Source organism: Drosophila mojavensis, unplaced genomic scaffold (genome assembly GCF_018153725.1).
Source record: "Drosophila mojavensis isolate 15081-1352.22 unplaced genomic scaffold, ASM1815372v1 contig_74, whole genome shotgun sequence".
Taxonomy (NCBI): Eukaryota; Metazoa; Arthropoda; class Insecta; order Diptera; family Drosophilidae; genus Drosophila; species Drosophila mojavensis.
This window is the reverse complement of record NW_025318899.1, coordinates 5274-28728: the sequence shown is the minus strand read 5'-3', so window position 1 is coordinate 28728 and position 23455 is coordinate 5274. Positions and strand designations below refer to the sequence as shown.

The window sequence follows — 23455 nt, the reverse complement described above, 5'->3', positions numbered from 1 at the left end:
CAATAATAATAATAACAGCCGCCGCAACAACTGAACCGAACCACCTCGTAACCCGCCTACGCCAGAAAGTAACAGCGCCTAGTTTAAAGTAAACCCCTAACATATATATATATATATATATGTTATATATATATATATATATATATATATATATATAGTAATATATAATTATAATATATAATATATATAATTATATTATATATATATATATATTAATAGTAGTTTAAAAACACAAAAACACAATGCGTGAATATAAAATTGTTGTGTTGGGCAGCGGCGGCGTTGGAAAGTCCGCATTAACCGTACAATTTGTGCAATGCATTTTTGTTGAAAAATATGATCCCACAATTGAGGACAGTTATCGCAAGCAAGTGGAAGTAGATGGCCAGCAATGTATGCTAGAAATTTTAGATACCGCAGGCACGGAACAGTTTACAGCCATGCGAGATCTTTATATGAAGAATGGACAAGGCTTTGTACTAGTCTATTCAATAACGGCACAATCAACGTTTAATGATCTACAGGATCTACGAGAGCAAATTCTACGCGTAAAGGATACCGATGATGTACCGATGGTTTTGGTGGGCAATAAATGCGATCTTGAGGAAGAACGTGTCGTGGGCAAGGATTTGGGCAAAAGTTTGGCAAATCAATTCAATTGCGCGTTTATGGAGACGTCAGCCAAAGCCAAAGTAAATGTGAATGATATTTTCTACGATTTGGTCCGGCAGATAAATAAGAAGTCTCCCGAAAAGAAACAAAAGAAACCGAAAAAGTCCCTATGTGTTCTGCTATAAGACTTCAAAAAAAAAATAAATAAATAAAATAAATAAATAAAAATAACAAAAAACAATAAAGCAAAATGAGTAACAAGTAACAAGTAAATATTTAAACAACATACAATCCCCCCCCAAAAAAAAAAAAAAAAAAAAAAATTGTCAAAATTTCAATAACCAAGATATACAAAATATAAGTAAAAGCAGATTGAACTGACAATGTTTTTAACTGTGCAAAGATTTTTGTAATTATTACTACATTCTACTATTACTTCTACTATTATAACTATATATTATATTTTGCTGATTAACAAATATAAATAGAAACATATGTAATTCGTTTTGAGACGATTTTCTTTTAACCAAACAAATAAAAAAAATTAAGGGAAAAGCATTCGTAACTAAAAACATTCGCATATATTTTTTTGTTATTTTGAATCCTTATATTGATTTAAAACACAAATAAAGCTACAATAAATATATATGTATACAACAACAACTTATCTTTATACATAGAAACACATAATATCGTTGCTCTTAACAAAAAATAAATAAAATAATAATAAAGCAAATTTAAATGAAAATCAAATTTAAGCTAAAATCTCTAAATTTAAATTCGATTGTATGCCTAACAAAAAAATCACATATTTTTTAAAAATATTGTATGCAAAATGATGTCAAAATGTTGCAAACAAAACAGAAAATCCATTTTTAGTAATTAGTTTAATGCAAATTTACAAATAATTGTTTAAAAATGATCAATTCCTGTGTAAGTAAAATCTAAAGAAATAAAAATTAAAAAAAAAAATCACACATTCATGACAAACATTTATAAATATCCAATAATCCAAAAGCTATATATATATATATATATATATATATATATATATATATCGATAATGCAAAACTTACATTTCTGATTGCAATTTCAAGATAAAAAAAAAAACATTTAAATCCTGTTATAATTAATCCAACCCAATCACATGAGCTATAATAAAAATATAAATCCCAAAACGAACTAAATATATGAAAATAAAATAACGAAAAGAAGCAAAATGATACAAATAATTAATATGCCCTAACATTAAATTAAAAAGAAAAACAACTAAGATACCGTACACACACATAAGAAAATCCAACGTGTATCCACAATAAATATATTACGTAAAAACAAAAACAAAAATTAATAAAAAAAAAAAATAAAATATATATATATATATATATATATATATATAAGTAAAACAAAAATTAAATAAATTCATGTAAGAAATATAAAATGCGTTTTTTATAACACATTCGAGTCATTATTTTTGTTTTTCAATTCTCAAATAATGGTTCCTGTATTTTATTCTTGGAATATTAATATAATTTGTTATAATACAAGTACAATTACAAATTACAATCAAATAGTTCAAATTTTGCATAACCATCAAAATATCTATGGATATACATATATAGTGGGGTTATACAGAGTAATATCATTAATTTGATATGGACATTGATTACCGCTGAAATTTATATATTTTTAATTTAATTTTGTATTATTATTCTCTTTTTTTCTTTAATACAACAATAGAAGCCAACTAGCAAGTATTTAATGATTATATAATAACTTTTGTTGTTAAAATTTTGAGATTTTTGGTATAGTATAGCACAAATGCATATTTTTCAACTGTACATAAAATGTGTTTTTTTTTTATGACTAGTTTTTTTCATATTTCATCAAGGGCTCTAATTGTACATGTCTTTGTTATATATATATATATATATATATATATATATATATATATATATATATATATATATATATATATATATATATGTTTTTTTTTTAAGTCTTTTTGCGCTGCTTAAAAATTCTTTTATTAACCCATTAAGAATCAGTCCAGCTATCCACAAGCTCTTGGTTAAAGAACTATCACCTAAAAAATTACGAATAAAACTTAATTTATGCTAATTTGGCAACAACGAAAATTGGCAAATCAATAATAATATATAAAGTATTTAATATGTAATAGTCGAAAAACAAATTATTGCACTGGGGATTTGTGTTTTGAAAATTGCACTTTAGGTTATTACACGAAATTTAAAACTAGAATTATATATATTAAATATATGTAACGACGAGACGCAGCGAGATTTTAGATTTCGTTAGATTCTGGCATGAAGATTACTACGTAAGATGTGTTCAGAATAAGATTTACCTTATGTCTGTTGTAAAGATCTTGCACGTATGGTACAATTGAAATAATATAATACGATATACTATATATGTAAGATAACAATCAATGGAGCCCTAGAGATCTCTATTTTTATATCTTTAGCTCTATTTACGCAACTGTAATTGACCCTGGGGTTGAACCTGGCTCTGTTGCTGCTGGTGTGACTGTTGCTGCTGTTGTTGAGACTGCTGTTGTTGTTGTTGATTATGATCCTCATCGTCGCTATGCTCCTCACGCAGCGGCAACGAATCGATTTGCTTGGCAGTTGTTACTTTTTTATTGCGCTGCCAGGTGAAAACACGCGCCATTTGTAGAAACTTTTTACGGGACATTTTTCCCATGTTCTTGAGTCGCTCCTGGAAGGGCGCATCATCTTCGCCCTTAGCCTTGCCGCTCTGTTCCTTCTCCAGTGCACTCATAAAGTCCTGATTCCATCGCAGCTGGTTCATAAACTCCTCATTCTGTAGCATCAGGGCGAACTGTTCATCGGGCAACTCGAAATCTTGCTGACCGCCAGAGGGCGCCACGCGCAGAAATCCAGGTGGCAGGACACCTAATATAGGGGGACTCCAATTCCTGCTATTGTTGGACAATCCGACGGTGTGACTGATGTTGCGCTTGGTGAGCGTATTAATAGCGTTGCTGCCAGTACCCTTAGTTGAATTTCCGAACGGACGTTGTTTGGGCGAAGCGCCCGTATTGTGATGATTCGGCGAAGCTGTTGTTGTGCTCAGTAATTGCGCAGCACTTGAGGTAACGGCTGGAACTGTGTTTTCTGGGCCTCCATCTGTAGCGTCGATGATTATTTGCTGCTGATGATTGCGTCGCAGCTCTCTGTCCGTGTCGCTAAGATTGATGAGACTCTGTTGTGGTGAGACATTAGCATCCAGTTCATTGCGCAGTTTTTCGTTCTAATCACACATGCAGTTAGTGTTAGTTAGTAGACTTTTAGTATACACAAGCAAACATACGCACACATGCACAAACTCTTTCACGCACGCACATCGACATATGTATGTACCTGGTTGTCAGTTGACATAGCAAGTAGTTGGTCAATTGTTTGATCCACTGCACCCAAATTGGCCCGCAACACAGCTTCTATTACTTCACGGTCAATGTCCGGGAACATCTTTTTGAAGTCAGCCATAGCCTGTGAAAATTCCAGCTGCAACGTTGATGTAGCCATGATGATTTTCTTATTTTTAATTTTTCTTCCCCCCTCCCCCTTTTATTGCACCAGCTTAATAGCCGATAGTAGAGCTGTGTATACGATAACTACTCGTTACAGGTATTCGTCAATAAAAAGTAACTTTAGTTACAGTAAACAGACTGTATTAGCTAAGAAATGAAATTGCTTTTAAATCTGTTTAAAATTACATATAAAAATATAAAGGTTTCAAGATGTATTTGTGTACAACATAATACGCATACCGCAATACCTGTTCATTATGTGATTGCTTAATCCACTAACCATAATCACAATATTATCATCGTTATGACTTATCGATTTCGTTTAAAATACAACAGTGCTGAGTAATGTTGAACATATCGGCGCACTTAACGTTCAAATTCAATCAATCAGCACCCAAAGTTTGTACAATTTAAGTAAGTATTAATATTTAACTAAATATTGTAACTCGCGTTAATTACTGCAATAATTGTCAGCACAGAAGGAAGATCATAACTCTTGTGCTTTTCATTTTCTTGATGTTGATTGAACTGGTATTAAGTAGCACGTGTACTCCACTGTAGTTCCGGCGTGGACATGTCAATATCTATGTATGTCACCTTGCGATTATTCTTTTTAATAACTGTCAATCAGGCCGATATGGTTTGGCATATAATACTTGGTTTTAACGTTTTATGCGGAGCTTGTATTCTAAAAAAAAAGTCAGCTTATCATGGTTAATCTTAATTTGTGAAGCTGATGTAACAATAAAAATTAATTTTTATGGCATTCGATGCGTAGGTGGTATTATCAACATATGATACATGCAAAGTTCAGCAAGTGTGACACATGCTAGGCGCCTCTGATTAAAAAAGCAGAATTAAGCGACAAATTAATGCTGTGTCAGCTGAAATTATTTTTAATTAGTTAATAAACCAAGCTAAAGACCGATGTCTGGAGAAGATAAGACAGATTAACCAGATTCTTGAATTAATCTTCAGTTAAAATTCATATTTTTGATCTTTTGTAATATTTTAAAGATATTTCATCATATGTATTTTTAGAAAAAAAAATGGCTGACGATAGTATTTTGTCATCTGAATACTTTTTTTACGTCTGTAAATTTCCAGTTATTTTTTAGAGGGACACAAAAAGTTGTTCGGCCTGGTTTATGTCTTCATCTTGAAATAGTTTTCCGATATTTAAAGCTTCCGTCACTTAAAGATAGTCTGAGACACTGATCGAATTAGCTTTCGTAAATTTGTAATTGTATACGTTAACTGCTTTTTATTTTTGCAGGTGTAGTTTAAGGCATAACCGAAGTCGTAATCCAAGGCTTTGCGTTTGAATTAACAGTGCTCGACTAGTTAAAAGTATCTTGGATTAGTCTATGTTAACGAACCTTATGGGTGATATTTTTGAAGGTCGCGAATAGAAGACGTTTGGAAGCAATAAATATTGATTTTTTTTAAAATATAAGTTTATGATTTTCGACAATAGTTGGTCAAAAATAAAAAATTAAATTTATATACATCACAAATTTGTTCATATTATTTACATTTATTGGGACTTTTAATTAAAATTTCCGAAATACCTATATAAACTAATATGCATAATGTCTGTAGCTCACATTGTTTTAATGTTTGTCAGCTAAGCTATAAATCTCTGAATTATCGGGCGATTTGTCAAAAGCGTGGCATGGCATACAGTCAATCATGGAGGTTCGAGACAAAGATCGGGACCGAAAAGTTTAAGAAATCGGCCACCAGTGATCAGGGTGTAGTAGATGAGCAATTTGCATGGCCGACTTTAGTTTGCAATCAACCATTCTTATTTATTCATGCTCTGCTCAGTTGCTAAACTTGCAACTGAGCAACAATTTCAACCGACCGCCCACTTGGGCATTAGAAGCACTCGAATTTACCGCCCACTGCTTTGGTGTTCTGAAGTGCCGAAGTAGTCGGAATTTGCGTCGTTTTTACTCGTAACTGTATACCTCGGACATATTAGTGTTTGCGTGTGTGTACCATACCTGTTGATTTATCCTTTTTGTGTCTGCAACACTGGCTGTGCCTATATAAGCAAGTGCGTGCTACGGATTTGCGTTTATTGTGCACTGTCACACCCAACGCTTAACATTTGCGTAAAAAGTGTTATTTTAAAAACCAAAGTTCCATTCCTGTAATTGCGTTTGTCAATGGTAATACAAGCCTATTGAGGTATATAATTATATAAATAGATTTGATAATTTAAAGGTAAGTTCTAGTTTAAATATCTGACATATATATATATATATATATATAATAATATTTGAAACATTGCTTTATTAATATCACAGATTCCTTTGCAAATTTATATCCCATGGTATGCGTACCATTGTAAAACTTTAATTACCAATTTATCTAGAAATATATCCATATGCATGCCATACTTAGTGATAGATCACCATATTTGGCTTTAAAAATCTGCAAATCCGTTTTTTTTTTTTTTTTTTTTTTTTTTCAAAATATATGTATTGATTTCCAAAAATGAATATCCATACAAATGATGACAATATTTTTACCGTATAATATCAATAATCCATCTAAACTTTTCCATAATTGAGCAAGACTTGAGTCTTTCGTTTCCACACTGTGGTATATTAGCCGTATTAGCAGCGTTCTAGGGTTCGTTGCAATATGGATATGATACACTATCAATGAACCTATTCAGCAAAAAATAAAATAAAATAAAATAAACGGGTTGAACGTATTGATAATGAATACATTGGACCACTCACTCTCTTTATCTCTCTCCCTCTCTATCAATCTATCTCTCTTTCCCTCTTTCTCTCCTCTCTATCTTTCTCTCTAGCACATACACATAGTACAGATAGTCATTTGGGTCTTGGGTCATTTCATAACATTTTATAATGCCCATTGATAATATTTCGTGATTAGTATTTTGTTTTATTTATAAGCACACATAATATGTACAAACAATTTTCATTTATATAGTACAGTTTGTATTGTAATTGATTTATTTTAATTAATATTAATTTTGAATGAAATGTAAAGTGAATTGTGGATCTATAATACAATATTATCAGATAGAACTTCCTCATTGAACGTGATACAGATCATTGTGAAAAAATGAGGGCAAATAATAGCCGTTGCGGTGCTTTTTTTTTTACTAGCGATAACTTCTTAGCGTAAGGTTAGTTGTACTGATTCTCCCATCGCAAATACAGTTGAAGTTAATAAGGAGGGAGTGTCTTTAAAAGCAAAACTTTTGGTTTGATAACAATTAAATTTTGGGATCAAACCCGTCAATAACGTATTAATGTGTCCAGTTAAATAAGAAGCTTTAATATATTTCCTTCATTTGGCTTAAATGCCTTATCTACTCATATCTGGCAACGGTTAAACAGATAAAAATTTTTTAATAAGTAACGCAAACGGTGTCACCTGTCAAATAAATCGGACGACACACTGCTACTCCTCCTTAACCAACACCTCCCTCACCAAATCAATAGTTGACAGTAATGGGCTAAACGCGTATCCGATAGCAGATGAGATAATTAGTGGGCAAACCGAGTGTGAGAGTTCAATGGTATTTATATGCGTTTGACCTTGACTTCGATTTATGGTTTTAAAAATGCTGAGATGAAACTCAAAATTCTCGACAATCTTTATGTGTATATACAATATGAACGAATCTATTTACGTATATATAGAAATATTTGATAGGCGCTAAAAATTAGCCACGACATCGACGTATTATCAATATATTATCTGTAGTCATTAAGACTACGACTGCGATTCATACTTTGCGTTTCTCAAATCGCACTAGCGCATTACTCATGGAGTGCGTAAGGCAATTGGATCCCGGCGCAACGTAGCTGCGCATATATATATATATTTTCTGTTTTTATGAATATATATATATATATATATATATATATATATATATATATATTCATAAAAACAGAAAATGTTTTTGTGCTTTTGAGAAAGCTTTAATTGATATAAGCTTATAGTTCTTATGAGTAACTCTTAACAGTTTATATTCAGGATACTAATTTAGATGTCAGTTTTGACAATTTAAAGAAATGTTAGGAGTTTATCTTTAGCAAATTAATTTAGATGCCAATTTTAAAAATTTAAAGAAATAATAAATTCTTTAGGCATTTGACCAGTTGAACCTGTTCATGCGCATTTAGATTCACAGTTGAGCATAATTAGCCATTACCATTTCATCAACAGTAATTAGGGCATTCGCAGGCCGCGTCACGGTTTTGCGTAGCTTGCCATGTGATATGCTCTTGGGGCTGTGGGTGGTGTCATGCTGGTTTGATTAGGCTTCAAAGTACTTTTTATATATTTTAGCCGATTCGCAAAACGTAGCGAAAGTTTGTCAACGTGACTTGTGTTGTTTGAAATACCCAACACCTTGAGATGAAACCTGTGAAATGCGAAGAAGAACGTGCTACTAGAAATTTTTCTTAAAAGCACAAAAAAGAACATAAAACAGTATTATGCATATTTTAACATTGGCAACTTTGTTTGTTTCAATGGAAGTTGTAATATGAAACCTTTTACGTAAACGGTTGGCCTCGTGTAGGTGTTGCGGTAGGAACTCGACTTGTTTTTAATTGTCAGCTAGTTGAAAACAAACTCGTACACCTGCCTATGTACATATATTTTTCCTCTTTCTAAGCCCTCTCTCTTTCGATTTCTCTCAACTTTAGTTGGGTCTGGAGCAGCAACAATAACCCGAGCAATAACGTGATGACAACGTACAGCTGCTCTTTCGCCCATCAGATGGCTATTGCCATTGTTCTGCTGTCAATTGTATCGCACTTGTCGCCTGGACACGCACAGCAAAGCCTGACTATAGACGAGCAACAGCAACCTGCAATGCAAATGCTCTTCAACGAGTTCCTCGGCTCCGTACCGGCTGATGGCAAAACCAACTATTATGGTCAGCAGTTAGTAAGTATGCTACATATGCAGAAAATTAATACAAAGTGTATATATGTACAATTACAATAAATTCTGACTATGTATGAAGAGTTTATATATATATATATATATATATATTTTTTTTTTTTTTTTTTTTTTTTTTTTTTTAGGTGTAGGCAACAGGCTGAAGCAAATTTCCCAGATAATAAATGTAGAATTATATTGATGAACTTTAAAAATATTACAGACGATAATGCAGTTTTACTAATTTAAAGAAGTTGATGGAAGGCTTTGGAGAATTTGAATTAAGAGTATGAAATATATAAATAAAATCAGTATTTTTTTTTATATTTTAAATATTTAATACTTACTATTACTATTACTATTACTAAAGAAAATTAGCTACAATTCTATATCTATAAAAAGTTTATTATTTATTCAATTAAAATTCTTGCTCTTCCAGAAGTACCAACAGCTGAAGCATCAGCTGCGACAGCAGCATTTGCGGCCAAAACAATTGCCAATCGTTTACTTTACTAACCACCAATGGCCCTTTCTGCGCGATCTAGTCATGAACTCCGATTACGATTTATTGGGGCACCTCGAGAGCTCTGAGCGAGAGCGTGATCCGCAAGAATCTCAGCTCCTGACACGCCTTCACAGACTGGCCGACAATGCTCTTGATGGCGATGATCAGCTGTTCAAACTGAGCTCCGGCGCTAAGCAGCACAATAACAAGAGAAATGCGCAGTGTGAGTAGAATTTATTATATTTATATTTCAATTGTTTTTGTTTGAATTTAAACAAAGATAGGCAAGATATTAATACACAGGTAGGTGCCTTAAACTCTGAATAAACTTAGGTTTAGTATCTAAAGTTGATTGGATATTTCATTGCAAATTGTATAAAAATACGAGGCTAGAATCGTATATGCTTATGAAGCTAACCAACTGGAATATAAGCTAATAATAATAATGGTGGTGCATGATAAATCTGTTAATTTAAAATTTATTTTATATTGTATTTCTGATATTTACATTTCCCATATTTAAAAATAGTTCGTAAACAATGTAAGTGTTGCATGAAATTTAAAAAATGTCTAATTTAATCTTTACTGATACTTTTTCTGTTTCTATAGATATGAGGCCATGTCATTTCAAGATCTGCAATATGGGACGCTAGCGCAATACCGCCTCTACATTACCCATCCGAACCGATTCACCGAAACATCTCAAAGTTAAAAGCAGTTAAAGCCGGAAAAATGCTAATATTGCAGAAAAAATAAAACAAAAACATGAGAATTTATATTATATACACAAAAGTATTTAATGTTAGCTTTACTTATCATATATCTACATACATATACATAATATTATTCATTGTTCCACTAGTATTTCCTTCTTAAATTGCGTTCTAACAAATATTATTCATTAAATACTTAGTGTTAATTTTGCAGCATATTTATTTACATATATACATGTATATTAAAAAAGAATTAATAAAGAACTATAACTAGAATAATTTGTTTCTGTTTCCTTTATTAAGACAGAAAGAGATGAATGTACCTTCTACGGTCAGGACGATCATCAACTATTGCTATTGAGCAATACACTAGAAAAACATCAATGTACCATCAAATAATGCAAATAGTAATTTGAAACAAGTAAGAAGGCTCCAGTCGAGACTGCTCGACTAGGATATACCCTGAACCCTCTAAGCTGATATTCTAATCATTCTGGACTTCTTTTATGCACACATACATACACATGCACTTATAAGCACGCGCTCTGCTAACTGCGCAGTAAGCAGCGGCTGCGCTTGGGCTGCGCTCCAGTGTGGGCAATATTACGAGAATTTATTTGTGGAATAATTTCTTTTGTAGACATACGATCTTAATAAAACTTTCAGAGCGTAAGTATATGGCTAAAATGTGTGTACATTCCAAAGCACAAGTCTCTAGTACTTGCGTTTTTTACAAATTGGGGGCGAATGGGGCGTGGTATCCAAAATCTGTAAATTACAAAATCTTTGTATCCATTAACTTTATATACGAGTACATCGCAAATTGGAAAAAAGTGTTCAAATTAGGCTGAAAAATCAATGTCGATTTTTCGACTACTCTCGATAAAAAAGCTATCGGATGAGTTATCGAAAAAATATGAAATCAAGTACTAGAGACTTGTGCTTTGGAATGTACAGACATTTTAACCACATGATTATGTTTTAAAAGTTTTATTAAGATTGTATGTCTACATAAGAAATTATTCAACAAATAAATTCTGAAAATTATTAAATAGTATTAATAGTAAATCGCATTAGCTCTGTTGCTTTAGCTTTTCTTTTTGCTTTTGCTTGTGGCAGCAGCTGCTGCTGTTGTAGCTATAGCTGTTGTTGTTGCTACTGTTTATGCTGCTTTACCAGTTTTTTTGCCTTGAGTGGGAATTGCAATAACTGTTGCTGCTGCTGCTGCTACTGCTTGGGTGGCTGCTGCTTGGACGGCTGCTTGACCGCTTTGGCGTTGATAAGCTGCCGTTTAATAGTCATAGCAGTAATGAGAGTATTGTCACTCTTATTGCGTGCCAATTCGACCATCATTTTGGTGGCCAACTCATAAGCCGTAGCTGTAGTTGCTTTCAGCCTGCAAGCATCTTTGAAAGATTTACAACCACGATAACTGGCAGTTGGAACACTTTGGTGGCGGCTGGATACTATCGCCTTCCCTTCCCTCACATTCAGTGGATGAATGACTGCCACTGAATTTTACGCACACAAACAGACGGCGGCAATAATTCTTGGTGTCGCCGAATTTCTGGCAATGGTGACACTGAACAGCATCAGCGTTGCGCAGAATCTTCTCAACATTGATTCTTTGGCCACCCAAGCAAGTGATGCCCAACACATACGAGCAAGTCGGCTCCGCCACAATCTCTATCGCTAGCTTCATTAGTGCCCTGTATACGCCATGGCAAGCCGTTGGCTTCGTGTAATAGCTATTCTCGGCAGTCACATTATTAATGCCCAGCAGCACGAGCATTACTTCTGGCACATTGGGCAGATACAATGGAGTAGGTCTCTGATTTGATTGGAATTAGCGCCGTCTGTTGGCGAATGATCAGCACAGACAGCAGCACTGGCTTTAGCAGCTCTACTGCCACGTTATTAACAGCAACATCAGCTGTAGTGGCCTTACACGCAGCCCCAATAGCAGCTGCCCGCATCGAAGCTTTTGGTGTGCCATTATCGATAGCCGAGACATCAACCATCAGCCTGTTTTTGACAAATAGTACCAAAAGCTTCTGATTAAAAACTATTGAAAAAAAAAAACAAATAGACAGTAAAATTTTGGTCTTGTTTTAATTTTTTATTATTAAAAAGAAAACCCCCAAGCTAAATAAATTAATTTAATTGTTAATTTATCCTAATTCAATTTATTATATTTTTCCTTTTTCGTTTATTTGCTCATTGAGACAATATTGATTTGCTAATTTTTTCTCTATTCAGTGGACAAATTTCCGTGCGTCGTTCTTTGAGTAATTTTCTGTCTCAGAAATTTCCGTCAGCTAACTTCTAGTTATCAAAAATGGGCAGATACAATGGAGTCGTCCACTCATTTGATTGGAATTGGCGCCATCTGTTGGTGGGTGACCAGCACAAACAGCAGCACTGGCGTTAGCAGCTCTACTGCCACTGTTATTAACAGCGCCTTACGCGCAGCCGCAATAGCAGCTGCCCTCATCGAAGTTGTTGGCGTGTCATTATCGATAGCCGAGACATCAACCATCAACTTGTTTGATAAAAGCTTATGATTGGCTGATGCGCCAGTAGCAGCCATTTTGTTCGTCTTGTAGCCGCTGTTGTAGCCTGCCAAGTACCTTTGTGATGTACTAGAGACTTGTGCTTTGGAATGTACAGACATTTTAACCATATTATTACGTTTTAAAAGTTTCATTAAGATTGTATGTCTACAAAAGAAATTATTCAACAAATAAATTCTCATAATATTGCCACATTGCAGCGCAGCCCAAGCGCAGCCGCTGCTGGTCTTGTTTTAATTTTTTATTATTAATAAGAAAACCCCCAAGCTAAATAAATTAATTCTATTGTTAATTTATCCTAATTCAATTTATTATATTTTTCCTTTTTCGTTTATTTGCCCATTGAGACAATATTGATTTGCTAATTTTTTCTCTATTCAGTGGACAAATTTCCGTGCGTCGTTCTTTGAGTAATTTTCTGTCTCAGAAATTTCCGTCAGCTAACTTCTAGTTATCAAAAATGGGCAGATACAATGGAGTCGTCCACTCATTTGATTGGAATTGGCGCCATCTGTTGGCGTGTGACCAGCACAAACAGCAGCACTGGCGTTAGCAGCTCTACTGCCACTGTTATTAACAGCGCCTTACGCGCAGCCGCAATAACAGCTGCCCTCATCGAAGTTGTTGGCGTGTCATTATCGATAGCCGAGACATCAACCATCAACTTGTTTGATAAAAGCTTATGATTGGCTGATGCGCCAGTAGCAGCCATTTTGTTCGTCTTGTAGCCGCTGTTGTAGCCTGCCAAGTACCTTTGTGATGTACTAGAGACTTGTGCTTTGGAATGTACAGACATTTTAACCATATTATTACGTTTTAAAAGTTTCATTAAGATTGTATGTCTACAAAAGAAATTATTCAACAAATAAATTCTCATAATATTGCCACATTGCAGCGCAGCCCAAGCGCAGCCGCTGCTGGTCTTGTTTTAATTTTTATACCCTGAACCCATTTTCAATGGGAAATCAGGGTATAATGGTTTTGTTGAAATGTATGTAACAGGGAGAAGGAGGCGTGGCAGACCCCACAAAGTATATATATTCTTGATCAGGGTGACGAGCTGAGTTGATTTGGCCCTGTCCGTCTGTCTGTCCGTCTGTCCGTCCGTCCGTCTGTCCGTCTGTCCGTATGTATGAACGCGTCGATTTCAGAAGATATAAGAGCTAGAGACTTTTTCTGTTCGTATGTTACAAGAGAACACACATTGATGATCACCGCTTCTTCGCATCTCATACATGATCAGCTGACCAGCAGCTGCATGGCGAGGGGAAGATAGTACGGAGATACTTTTTATTCAATTAATACTTCACAATAGCATTTCTTATGAATATAAATAGCGCCTATGAGATAATTAAAATCTAAAAAAGGACTATATTTATCGAAACTTATCATTAAATGATTAAATTTAAATGGCCATAAGTGCACAAAAATAACAGTGCAGCTTAATTTTACAAAATACTTATAATAGAGCAATTTAAAGATAATAGAAATTAACAATAAAGTGCTTGGGTAACTGATTAACGACTAAATAGATAAGTAAGGTTTAAGTTTAACAATAGTAATAGATAGCATTAATTAATATAATTCAATTATTTCATTAATAAGCATCTACAAGATGCACAGAGAAAAGTAGCCCAAAGTGGCCAATTGGAATAAAAGAGAAAAGTCGAGACAAAGTCTGGTCATTTTCTCAAGTATGGGCTTGAGCTAAAATTAGCTTAAATTACAAAAAGTTAAGACAGCTGATTGGAAATTGCATTAAATGCAAATTTTATGACTGATCCCTATGTGATCTAAATAGGACCCTATAGGCAGCAAGTGGTGATGGTGGTGGTAGTGGCAGCGGCATTGGCGCAATACCCTCGAAGACAGGTAGTCGTTGCGGCTGTTGGGCTGCTGCTTGTGCAGCTTCGTTGTGTTGCTGAGCCTCCCGTCGGCGAAGGAATCGCTCCCTACTTTCAGCTATTTCATCGGCCTCCCGTTGTAGTAGTCGCTGGGTGCGTAGAGCAATGTCATTGGCCAAATGCGTGTTTACGAGACTCGTGTATCTTGCCAATGTTATCCGCTGTGGGATGAACGGGTCATAGGCAATGTTTTTGGCCAAGTTGTTGGTATGGACCCGGAGTCGATCATAGTATTTGGCGCAGAGATTGTTGAATATATCATCCGCAGACAGGACTTGCAACTCAGCTCTGATGCGCGCGTTCGAAACAAAGTACTGAGCACCAGAAATGGCTCTCAGAGCTTTGTTGTGTACGACTCGTATGCGGCTGAATTGCGCCTCAGATATCAGAGCTCCCCATACAGGCAGCGAGTATTGCCAAAGTGGAGCAACTAGCTGTTTGTAAATAATGACTTTTGTTCTCAGCGTCAATTTGCTATCTTTGTTAATGAGCCAATCTATCTTTTTAAGCCTAGCCCTGACCCTAGTAACGACCGTAGTGACATGTTGTGAGAAGCGCAGTTTCGTATCTAGAGTAACACCCAAATATGAATGAGAAGTGCCATTTTCAATGGTTTCGTTGCCAATGCGAATAGCCTGATATGGCGCTATAACTCTAAGCGTATGCATGATATGCATAGTCTTGTTTGCATTAATTGTAATGCACCACTTGCTCGCCCATTCAGCCAAACTATCCATATACGCCTGCTGCTGACTGAGCGCGACTGCTTGTCGAGAGTCAGCCGAAAGAACGATGACGTCGTCAGCATAAGTGGCAATCAATATCCCACGTAGGCGAGTTGGCCTTGGTATGTCGCTGGTGTATATATTATACAAGATAGGCCCGAGCAAGCTACCTTGAGGCACACCAGCGTGAATTTGCTTAATACCTGAGCGACAGCCACCGTGACACTCAACAATAAACGTCCGATCAACTAAATAGCAGCAGAGGATGCGGTAGAGAGCATCCGGCAATATCATCTTGAGCTTATATTTCAAGCCTGTATGCCACACTCGATCAAAGGCTTCCTTGATATCCATATAGACAGCAGAGCAGTATTTGCGGTCATCAAACGCTTTAATAATAAATTGAGTAACTCGACCCAATTGCTGCTCAGCTGAATGCGCCTTGCGGAATCCAAATTGATGATTTGGAATCGCATTTACAAGAGTATCTTGCTCCAGCATACGGCTCAAAATCAGATACTCAAGTATCTTAGAGAGGCCAGACAGCAGACTTATTGGCCTGTATGATGCAACATGGTGCGTAGGCTTGCCAGGCTTATGCACCATCTTCACCACAGCTAGCTTCCAGCTCGAGGGGAAATGACTCAGTCGTAGTGAGTTGTTGCAAATGAGCACAAGATACAACACGTTTTTTTTTTTTCTGTTTGTATGCCTTGACAGAACACACATTAATGATCTCTTATTCCCTTTCCTCTCATTCATATTAGCTGTCCAGCAGCTAGATGAAGAGGAAAAGAGAAAATAGAGATGCTCTTTATTCATACAATACTTTGACAATAGTATTTTCTTAGAATTAAAATTGCGCCTAAAAGATACTTTAAAAAATATACATTCGGTCGATATTTAGCGAAACTATGATTAGTTTAAATGGCCACAAGTGCAACAAAAGATAGCAGTGCACCATTGTGATATATGTGTACGTATAAAAGAGCAGATGACATTGATATGCTTAAATTGCTAGTTGTAAACTAATGAGTAAGATAGAGTATAAGTATTATAGATATATATATATAAGTAGTAATAATTAATATAATTCAAATATAAGTAGTATAAATATGTAATTAGAGATAATTAATATAATTAAATTCATATACAGCTGCATCTATGAGATGCGCAGATCAATTAGCTGCCATAATGCCGCCATTCAATTGAATGAGAAAATTCAAGACAAAGTCTAGTCATTTTCCCTTATAGGTTGTTTAAGCTAAATATAGTATTAGTAGTATAAGAGTAATATAATTAATAGTAATAGTTGTTTTCATTTCAATATTTGATTTTCAATAGGTTTTTCATTTCATTTTAGCATATTTAATTTAGTTAAAATTTATTAAATACATCGTAAGTGCGATCGTGAAAGTGATTGTGCATCCCTGTCTATCGATATGCAAAGACAAAACATATGTTTGAAAAGCATATGATGAAAAGGCAGAGTGCAATTAATTGCAAAAGTTGCAACTGAAAGAGATAAGTATGGATTCTAATAAGAATACTGAGATAATTATTAATAATTAGATATTAATTAATAAATTATTCGTCTGTTTCAGCAATTTCTCCCAAGTGCAAGTGAACGTGTGTTCGACAGGCCGAAGAAGTGAGTAATGTTAATTATACATATATGTATATAAGTGTTTATACTTAATGTTGTTTTGTTTTTATTTGCAGGGAATCATCCGGTGGAACGAGAGGTAGCAGCTGAGAAGACTCCACATCCCAATCACCGAGCAGTGCCGCCAGTTTTGTTAAGTTGATTGTGTAGTTTAAGCCAGTGCATTGTAGTGTTGTTTTGCTGCATGTGTGTATGTGCATACGTGCCAAATAAAACTTTTAATTGAATATAAAATTCAATTTGAGTTTTATTTGTTAGGATATCCTTTGCAGATAGGATATGTGAGGACGACCAGTTTCCAGGTAAGTTGCTTGCATATACCAATGGCCAATTTGAATTTTAATGTAGATTAATGTTCTTTTTTAGCGTATATGCTTGCAATCAGTTGCTGGGGAAGGACCAGCCTGCATCGGCCGAAGAATCTCCTGGATTTGTGTTGTGTGTGCGCGAAGTGCTCGCTGTGGGTGGCAGTGGCGCCAGTTGTCGAAAGATTGGCAGGCGCGACTGCGAGGCAGTAGCGTCGCCTATATTTTGTGTCGCCCCAGAGGTGGGGGTGTGTGGGACTGCGTCATACGATGGCGCGCCGTTGCGACGAGCCTCGTTTCTGCGTCGCGCTGCCATTCTGCGAAGATTTTCGCTGGAGTTGCGGGTTGAGGCCGGATATGACCTCGTGAACCTCTCTGCTAAAATGTTGCGGCTGTGCTCGCGTAAAGTTATCGGGCCGTATACGGGCGGATGTCGGCGAAGATAATTAGCGTGTAGCTCCTCGTCGAACTCCGCTTGTCTTCGCTGCTGTCGCTGTGCGCGCAACTCGATTTCATTAGCCAGGTGAGTATTGACGAGGCTAGAGTATCTGGGCATAGTTAGCCGCTGTGGTACAAACGGATAGTGGGCTATGCTTCTAGCCTCATTGTTGCTGTGTACTCGCAGTCTATCATAATATTTAGTGCAAATATTATTAAATAATTCATCCACAGATAAAACGCCCAGCTCAGATCTGATGCGAGCATTTGAAATATAATATTGAGCGCCAGATATGGTTCTCAGTGCTCTGTTGTGTGCAACTCTGATGCGGTCGAACTGAGTTTCGGATAGGAGCGCACCCCAGACAGGTATAGTATTTCTGTTCGTATGTTACCAGAGAACACACAATAATGATCTCCCCTTCTTCCCATCTCAAACATGATCAGCTGTCCTGCAGCTGCATGGCGAGGGGAAGAGAGAGTGGAGATACTTTTTATTCAAACAATACTTTACAATAGCATTTCTTAAGAATATGATTAGCGCCTATAGATACTTAAAAGTATACAAAAGGTCGATATTTGTCGTAACTTTTCATAATATGAATTAATTTAAATAGCAATAAGTGCACAAAAATAACAGTGCAGCTTAATTTTACAATATATAAAGATAAAGAGCAAATTTAAGGTAATAAGATACAAAAGAGTGCTTGAATAGCTGATAATAGACTAAGTAGTTAATTAAGATTAATATTTTACAATAGTAAGAAGTAGCATTATTTAATATAATTCAGATATTTCATTTATAAGCATCTGCAAGATGCAGTGAGAAATCAGCTCAAAGTGGCCAATTGGAGTTATAGAGAAAAGTCGAGACAAGGTCTGGTCATTTTCTCCATTACATGTATAAGTTAAAAAATAGTTTTAATTGCATAAAGTTAATAAAAATTGATAAGAATAATAATATACTTTACATATTTACATTTAAGTTTCAATGGCTATAAGAATCTGCACAACTGTCAACACAAAGTGCAAAGTTGTTACATATGTAATTATCGGCGAGTTATCGAATGTAATAACATGAATATATGGCAAGTAAAAGACTATGAACAATAAGAATTAGCAATAGATAATAATTATTGGCGATAAGATCTAGAGTTAGTGTAATTAATTAATTTACTAGTATTTTTAATTATTATTATTAAGTTTAGTTTACATATTTACAATGCATATATAGCAATAATAGTGCAATGTATCGCATATGCATACATATATTTTAATTTAGTTGCTGCTATAATATAATTGTTTTTAATTTAATTATATATAGTTATAAGTTTATAGGATTTAATAATTTGAATAAAAATTAGCTTTTCAATTCGTTTTAGTAGTTTTGATTTCAAAAGTATTAATTCAATATATTGCAAGTGCAATTGTACATGTGACGATGCATCCCTGGTTATATGTAAATACCTATCGGAGTGCACAATCAAAACAAAACAAAGTCAGCTGATTGCAAATTGCATTAAATGCAAATTTGATGCTGCTAATTGATACATATGTATAAATATTAATAAGTAAGTAAGTGAAATTAATAATATTAAAAATGTATACTGATTAATTGCTGTCTTTTTATATATATAGCTGCTGCAGTGCAAAATGCAAGGGAGCTCAGAAACTGAAGACAGAGGAATTGCATAGATTGCGATCAGACTGGCTGGTATGTGAGTTTTGCAAAATTTAATAAAAGTGTTAAAAGATTTCTAATGTTGATTTTTCTTTGCAGAGTACAACCACTAGAGCAAGGAGAACTAGCCAAGTGGGCTCCGCGGCCAATAGGGCATTTATTTAAGTTAGTTTCAGGCTCATTCAAATTGTACATATGTTGTAGGCGCAAGCACCACTATATATGTTCGCTGCACATATGTATATATGTGCTGAAAATAAACTTTTGAGCTGAAAATATACATCTAAATTGTATGTTATTTGTTGGTTTAGTTACTCTTCTAAGTAAATAGTGCAATAGCCTGTTGCTAATTGTGATATTTGTATATACAAATGATCAATTTGAATGACAATTAGATTTGATACTTATTTGTGTGTCTGGCTAGAAGCCTCTTGAGAAGAGTAGATTTAATCAGTCCGGTAGGTCATCTAGGTCGATGATGGGTGGGCGCATGGGGGCCATGGTGGGTGGTAACGGCGCCAACTGCTGGAATATAGGCAGGCGCGACTGCAAAGCAGCTGCGTCACCTATATTATGAGCCACTCCAGAAGCAGGTGTGTGTGCAGCCAGGCCGATCGGTGGAGCATTGTTGCGTCGATTCTCACTGGAGTTGCGAGGAGGATCTGGATACGATCTCGTGAATCGCTCCGCTATTAGTCGTCGGCTGTGCTCGCGAAAGGTGATCGGGCCATACTCTGGCGGATGTAGGCGACGGTATCTTTCTCTAAACTCAGCATTTTCATCAGCTTCTCTTTGCCGCTGTCGCTGACTGCGCAGAGCAATATCATCAGCCAGCAGAGTGTTAATGAGATTCGTGTATCTGGGCATAGTTAGCCGCTGTGGGATGAACGGATCATAGACAATCTTTCTAGCATCGTTGTTGCTGTGTACACGTAGTCTGTCGAAGTACTTTGTGCAGAGATTATTGAATATTTCATCAGCAGACAAGACATCCAGTGCAGATCTGATGCGTGCATTAGAGACAAAGTACTGAGCACCAGATATGGCTCTTAAAGCTTTATCGTGAATAACTCTGATGCGGCTGAATTGGGTCTCAGATAGAAGAGCACCCCATACAGGTAGCGAGTATTGCCATAGTGGGGCAACAAGCTGCTTGTATATGATAGTTTTAGTTTTTAGAGATAGTTTACTATCTTTATTAATGAGCCAATCTATCTTTTTAAGCCTAGCCCTAACCCTAGTAACGACCGTAGTGACATGTTGGGTGAGGCGCAGTCTAGAATCTAACGTAACGCCCAGATATGGATGCGAGGTGCCATTTTCAATAGTTTCGTTGCCAATGCGAATAGCCTGATATGGTGCTATAGGCCTGAGTGTATGCATGATGTGCATAGTTTTATTCGCATTAATTGTAATGCACCACTTGCGCGCCCATTCAGCCAGTCTATCCATGTAAGCTTGCTGTGAGTTAAGCGCATCTGCTTGTCGATAGTCTGCTGCAAGAACAATGACGTCATCAGCATAGGTGGCAATACGAACTCCATGAAGACAAGTTGTAGCTGGTATATCGCTGGTGTATATATTATACAGCACTGGCCCAAGCAGGCTGCCTTGTGGCACACCAGCGTGAATCTGCCTGATTCCTGAGCGACATCCACCGTGGCACTCAACAATAAAAGAGCGATCTGTTAGATAGCAACAGAGAATGCGATAGAGAGCGATCGGCAGTAGTGACTTGAGTTTGTATTTCAAGCCTGTATGCCACACTCGATCAAAAGCTTCTTTAATGTCCATATAGACAGCAGAGCAGTATTTATGGTCATCAAATGCTTTAATAATGTACTGGGTGACTCGACCCAATTGCTGTTCAGCTGAGTGAGCTTTGCGGAATCCGAATTGATGGCTTGGAATCGCATTTATAAGAGCATCTTGCTCAAGCATACGGCTCAATATTAAGTGCTCCAGTATCTTCGAGAGGCCAGATAGAAGACTTATTGGCCTGTATGATGAAACATGTTGCGTAGGCTTGCCAGGCTTGTGCACCATCTTCACCATCGCTAGCTTCCAGCAAGAGGGGAAATGACCCAGTCTAAAGGAGTTGTTGCAGATCAAAACAAGATACAAAATAGCCTTCATTGGCAGCGCTTTGATGGTGTGGTTATCAATTTGATCCAATCCAGCCGCTTTCTTGTTCTCAAGCGTGCTGATGTGACTGATGACTTCAGCCGCAGTGACTGGCCGAAAAGAGACTGAAGGAGTCAAAGATGGCTGGCTAACTTGAGCCTCAATCTCAGCCAGATCACTGGGCGACGTGGTCACGATGGGATGGAATCGCTGTTCAAGACTTGCAGCAAATGTTTCAGCCTTCTCGGCAGTAGTCTTGCACCAAACGTTATGAGCGTTAGAGCCATTGCCACTGGAGGACTTCAATAGCGGTAGATTTGGGGCAGGCTGTCGCTTAATTTCGTTGGTCAGTCGCCAGAGTTTCTGCATACTATATCTATCAGTTGGATCGATAGATCTAAATAGCTCTTCCTCATACTTCTGCCTAGCATCTATGAGCTCTTTGCGAATGCGATTCGACAGCCTGTTGCAGAGCTGCTTCGCCAAAGGATTGCGATTTCGAACGAGATAGCGCTTGATTTGCTTGTGGGCCTCGACAAGTTGCAGAGTCTGTCTATTAACTCGAAATCTAGCTCTCGTTATCTTGCGTGGGCTCTGTGGATTCGCATAGTTTGCAGCATCTTCAATGTTTTTGACGAAAATATTAACAGCATCATCGACGTCGTCCTCACTGTTGATCTCAGTGTTGAGCAAGATTCTGTCGTTTAGATAGCTCTGGAATCTGTTAATGTTTGCATTCAGATGCAGAAGATGGCCTTTTGCTTTGCTAGTGATTGGCTTCTCGACCAGCTGAACTTGCAACGGAAGATGGTCAGAGCTGAGCTCAAATGAGTCAGAGATGGCCAGCAATTCACGCCTGATGCCTTTAAAAAGCGCAAAGTCAATGGCAGACGGAGTTTGGCGTGCATTAAATGGATAATGGGTGGGCGATCCAGTTGCCAAGATGTTGCAGTTCACTTGCAGGATACTGTTGACTAGTGTGCGGCCACGGATACAGGATCTGGCGTTGCCCCACCACTGACTTTTCGCGTTCCAGTCACCACCGACTATAAAAGTGTCACCCAGAGCTAATAGCAGGTTGTTGAAATCTTGTCCAGACCAAATGAGTTGCGGCGGGCAGTAGATAGCTACGATGTTGATGTGTCTGCCGTTTTGCAAGCTGACTGAAACTTCAACAGATTGATGCGAGTCATTTGATGTACAACGCATCGCATAATGGCATATATTTTGTTTAATTATGAAAGCTGCACCTCCTCTCCTCCTGTTTGAGGGGTGGTTTGCTAAATAAACGATATAGCCATTGATAGCAATGCTATCGCTATCAATCAGATGCGTCTCAGACACAAGCATAATGTCTATATCGTGCTTGACGAGATACAGATTGAGCTCATTAAGTTTTTTCTTGACACCAGCAGCATTCCAGAAAGATATCTTGATGTTGTTGACACGTTGAGATACGCGAGGCTGCAGTGCAGCGCTGCGTCTACTGGCATTTGGGGAAGTGGATATGTTGTTAGACATTAGAGCTCTCAATGGGACCAAATTTGGCCAACAGGAAGGCCATGAGGTTGGTCAGCAAATCAATAATTTTATCCGATTTGTCGCGATTCTGATTGGACACTAATCTGGGGCCAGCTTGCACTGACATACTTGGCATATTCGCATTCATTGGCTGCTCGAAACGTTGA

At 36.5% G+C, this 23455-nt stretch overlaps 3 protein-coding genes across 5 annotated transcripts; 2 read left to right on the top strand and 1 right to left on the bottom strand.

Moving 5' to 3' along the window:
* Window positions 1–217: 217 nt before the first annotated feature.
* On the top strand, window positions 218–912 carry LOC6586341 (ras-related protein Rap1). The gene has a single exon (XM_002011919.4). It carries the CDS (start codon window positions 243–245, stop codon window positions 795–797), a length of 555 nt encoding a protein of 184 aa, XP_002011955.1. The 5' UTR covers window positions 218–242; the 3' UTR covers window positions 798–912.
* Window positions 913–2033: 1121 nt separating this feature from the next.
* LOC6586344 (CUE domain-containing protein 1) lies at window positions 2034–4256 on the bottom strand. 2 transcript variants are annotated; one of them, XM_002011918.4, is made up of 2 exons: window positions 4020–4256; window positions 2034–3909 (listed from the first exon to the last, which is right to left on the bottom strand). In XM_002011918.4, the coding sequence occupies exons 1-2, from the start codon at window positions 4182–4184 to the stop codon at window positions 3103–3105; spliced, it is 972 nt and encodes a 323-aa protein (XP_002011954.1). In that variant the 5' UTR covers window positions 4185–4256; the 3' UTR covers window positions 2034–3102. The 2 variants fall into 2 exon arrangements, with proteins under 2 accessions (XP_002011954.1, XP_015015779.1); XM_015160293.3 differs by having other exon boundaries at window positions 2034–3861; window positions 4020–4254.
* A 1942-nt stretch (window positions 4257–6198) lies between these two features.
* On the top strand, window positions 6199–10594 carry LOC6586670. 2 transcript variants are annotated; one of them, XM_044010161.1, is made up of 5 exons: window positions 6199–6421; window positions 8896–9139; window positions 9573–9861; window positions 10168–10179; window positions 10248–10594. In XM_044010161.1, the coding sequence occupies exons 2-5, from the start codon at window positions 8936–8938 to the stop codon at window positions 10289–10291; spliced, it is 549 nt and encodes a 182-aa protein (XP_043866096.1). In that variant the 5' UTR covers window positions 6199–6421; window positions 8896–8935; the 3' UTR covers window positions 10292–10594. The 2 variants fall into 2 exon arrangements, with proteins under 2 accessions (XP_043866096.1, XP_002011953.2); XM_002011917.4 differs by lacking the exon at window positions 10168–10179 and having other exon boundaries at window positions 6208–6421; window positions 10248–10591.
* Window positions 10595–23455: the final 12861 nt, after the last annotated feature.